The 4,101-nt window shown below is 47.9% G+C and overlaps 1 protein-coding gene across 1 annotated transcript in view; it reads right to left on the bottom strand.

The window, feature by feature from the left end:
- Positions 1-4,101, bottom strand: part of LOC113214757 (acyl-CoA Delta-9 desaturase-like) — a 25,259-nt gene that overhangs the window by 20,053 nt on the left and 1,105 nt on the right. Inside the window, exon 2 of the mRNA XM_026434220.2 lies at positions 1,022-1,235. Coding sequence (XP_026290005.1) covers positions 1,022-1,235 — 214 coding nt within the window. The remainder of the gene's footprint in view (positions 1-1,021; positions 1,236-4,101) is intronic.

Below are 4,101 nucleotides of genomic sequence, written 5' to 3'. Positions count from 1 at the left end.
TCATTTTGAATTAATTTATTTAAAAAAAAGAAAGAAACAGGTCAACCACTAGCGGCATCTTTTAAGAGTCACTGGCAGTTTTTTTGACAGTTGCAAACCCATCCGTTGCGCTACAATCGTTCACACCTACAGGGACTGAATCGTTTCATCTGAAGGCGAAGGTCGGCATGTTCCTTGGGAGTGCACGCACCGGCACCAACGGCAAAATCAGCATCCATCTATGCTCTTAATACATCGTTAATTGTAAATCGATACGGCGTGTAGTTTTTATGTATTGACGATTCGTGCAAACATTTCCAATTCACATTTCTGCCCCCTTAAAAAAACTGGCATAAAGTCCAGTTTTAAGACTGTTTGACAAACAATGCAAGCTGAAAAAGAACCTAAAAACTTTAACTTAAAAATCAATCTCGCCACGCCATCGACACGGTAGAAACAATGTCTCATTTTTTGAGAGAAAAAGGAAAAACTTTAAGGAACTCCCCTGGCTTGACACACCTCGGATTTCGAGAAGTCTAGTGAAGGAATGTGGTATTTTTCCTCATTTTCTGTGAATATTCCTCAAAATTTGAGGCGAGATCGGAGGACTCTTCCTGTAACACTGGAGTTCCTTAAAGTCTTACCTTTTTCCTTAAAAATTGAGGCATTGTTTTTACCGTGGGGGCATCCTTTAAAAGTAAGTCACAAATTGTTCTTAGTTTTCGTGCCGGAGGGTAACACTCTTTTACGATGTATTATATTGTAGCCCAATCGTTTTTCAATTAGAGGGAGTCAGTTTTCCTGTGATTTGTAGGTTTTGTTTAACAAATAATCTCCCGCACCTTTGTGTTACACAGGTCTACTGTCCCTTACGCAGTTCAACTCTTAATTTATCAGTTCAACCCAGACGATTTAATGACGCTTTGGAACGAGTATATCACGGTTTTAGTGAAAATCACCACCCGTGCCCAGCTTACACGGAATACCATAATGCTTGGGCATGTCTTCCTACATCCGTCATATCAGAGATGACAAAACTTACACCAGACGATTGTCAGTGGCTTGGCATCTGTGATGAAAAGCTTTGCCCCGTACAGGGCAAACAGATGGATAGTAACAGCGAGAACCACATGGGGCCAGAGAATTGTCATTTCATGATGCCTTGTTTCTTGTCCACGCTGCATTCTTCTTTCGCTGACGGCTGCTCTGTTGGTCAATATGTCGTCATCCTCATTCAAAGCCCCACCGAAGGACATCTAAACAGAAAACATACTAGTCTCTAAGCAAAGCGAAGATCAAGCTGCAGAGGGCTCAGGTGACATTACCATCGTGAGTCTGTATGACTGGCTGTCACAAAAAGTTTGCCTTAAAAATGTATTATTGCACGTGGTTATAAAAATGGGATGATCCTTGAGCGTTACTAAATCAGGAGGGTTTTCTGTGTGGATTATATCACGAATTGGCCAGGTTTGAAGTAACACGCCGTGTATTTAAAATTCGCAGTTTAACACTGTTATAAAAAGTTCTGGGATTTCACGGAGGAACACACGTGAAAAATACTGCCAAAGTCCTTTGGGTTTTCCCAAAAGACTTCGTAGATTTCACGACGTGTCCAGTCGAGCCTCGAAACATACAGTAGACCAACAACTCTCTACCTTCAATGACTGATTTATGACATGAACACTGAAAATTCTAACGCTAACGCGTTAACGGCCCCCTTTGATTTCAGTGTGGACATTGCCACAATAATTCTACAACGATTCATTACAATAGCTACTGATTTTGCTGTACACTGGAGCCAAATATCTAGGTAATTTATGTTGATCAGATTAATTAATGATCGCCTAAAAATCTTCATGTATACAGTGGCCACTCGCATAGCCGCGCCTCTCAGCTGCGCTAAGCTCTACTAGCCTGACCCCACTGCTCACCGCAATACACTGCTAGTGTGGATTCTGATTGTTCTCTGATTACTGTTCAACGGCTTTGAAGCTAAATAACACATACAGCACTTTGGCTTCATCCCTCGGCCGGCCATTTAGCGGAGATGGGGGTTCCTCACAGCCGCGCCGGCCTACAGAGCAGAGTTCTGCGATGGGCGGTCGGGCTCCGCCCGCCAGCCACCGAGCGCTCGTCGCCAGAGCGCCCGGCCCGGCCCGTCTCTTCGTCGATGGGCCGGGTGGCCGCCCGGACCGAGCCCGGGGGCGGGCGGTTGGTCCGCCCGCTTGGTTTGGCACCTTTTTGGCGTGGCGAGAGTAGCTGTCGGTCAGCGCCGACCCGCGCGGACCCCGCACAGGTGACTTCGGCACTGTTCGGATGTCCGGCCGGTAACTGCCTCCGCCACGCCAAGCCACAGCACCGCAGCACACCGCCTATGACTGTCGCTCTCTCTCGCACACCTCAGGCAGCGGGCGGAGCCCGCCCGCCCATATCAGAACTCTGCTACAGAGACGGTCGTTGACAGTGAATCTTTGCGCAAACTCAAAATCATTTGAACAGTGTTGTTAGTGGTGCACTGTTTTTATGTTTTAAGCCCACCTTTCTGCTTCTAAAAAAGCATTAAAGCTGGCTTATGCAACCGCTCTCGCGTCCGTCTGTCTTGTCCGACTGTCTGTCCGTCTGTCTTTCTGTGGTCCGTGTAAGAGGAAGGAGGTGGTCCAGAGGTCTGCAAATTTCAGGGTATCTTAGGGGTCACTCCTGGACAACGAAACGTCCGGTGCAAATCCTCGCAACCACCCCTATGGGGATAAAAAGGGGTAAAAAGAAATAGGGGTTGGTCCAAAAAGAACGAAAAAGAATAATGAATGGTCTGCTGAGGGGTAAATCGTGAAAGTAGAAAACTGAGGGCAAATATTTTGTCCGTTTAACTGTATCATGCACGGTTTGGGCGCTTGAGTGTTTTTTTCGACGAAAATACATTGAAAATGACCACGTTGCACATAATGACGTACTAGGAGGCTTCCAATCGTAAAATGGAAGAGGAAGTACCCCCCCCCCCCAAAAAAAAAAAAAAAAAACACATTCTGAATCAGGAACTACCCTCGGATTTGCCGTATCTTTCACTGTTTCGGCCCTAGAGGTGGATATATTCAAGGCTCGAACTTTCGAGCCTTGCGACTGACTGAATGCGACTGCCCGAGCAGTCGCGTGCCCGACTGCCGGGCTCCTGGGCGGCCCAGTCGGGCGCGACTGCCATTCAGTCGGAGTGACTGCCGTTCAGTCGCCTGCGACTGCCGGCTCAGGGCGTGGCATAGAGTAGCGCAGTGCCACTTCAGCCTCGAATGTAGGCAACCCGACCAACTTCCCCCCACCATGGCAACCCGCTCGCTCTCTGGCCAGTCGGTGCCCGACTGACGGTAGTCGCGTCAGTCAGTCGGAACCCCCGAAAGTTCGAGCCTTGGATAAATTGAAAACAATAGCAAGAAGTCGTTTTAGGACTGTTTGACAATTAATATACAATCTGGTTCACCTTTTTGAATTCTTGAGCAAAGCAGAAGGGTGGGGTGTAGTCACGGTGTTGTCCCGTTACAGTCTTTTGTCATGTGAAAGGAGCAAATCTCTAGGGCCGCAGGCCCCCCACCGGAAGTTAGTTTACCCAAATATGCAAAGTGATTGACCGGTCACATTATTTATTTGATTATGTTCTCCAGTACGGTGTTGCCCCGTTACAGTCTTTTGTCATGTGAAAGGAGCAAATCTCTAGGGCCGCAGGCCCTTTGTCGGAAGTTAGTTTACTTAAACATGCAAGTGATGTACCGGTCACATTATTTATTTGGTTATGTTCTTCAGTAAATTGCGAGACTGAAATGGTCGGGCCGCAGGCCCGACCAGCGCCGCCGGCAGGCCAAGCAGGCCCGGCCCCTGCCGAACGGAGTTGCCGGCGCAGCGAAGTGGAGCTGGCAACTGCGTTTGGCGAAAGAGCGGGCCTGCTTGTTAATAGTGGATAATAGAGGGCAAGGGATCGCCTCCGAGTCGCAGGTCTCACCCAGATTAGGGCGTCGCTACACAATTTCGAAAATATCACGATATCACGTGTATAATGCTTTATGCGTTGGGCAGGTACGATAAATCTCAGAACCCTTTTCTAAAACAAGGTAGATGTACGCCAGACCACGTCTCGCG

Source organism: Frankliniella occidentalis, unplaced genomic scaffold (genome assembly GCF_000697945.3).
Source record: "Frankliniella occidentalis isolate FOCC.00 unplaced genomic scaffold, Focc_3.1 Scaffold254, whole genome shotgun sequence".
Taxonomy (NCBI): domain Eukaryota; kingdom Metazoa; phylum Arthropoda; class Insecta; order Thysanoptera; family Thripidae; genus Frankliniella; species Frankliniella occidentalis.
This window is presented reverse-complemented; position numbering and strand designations above follow the sequence as displayed.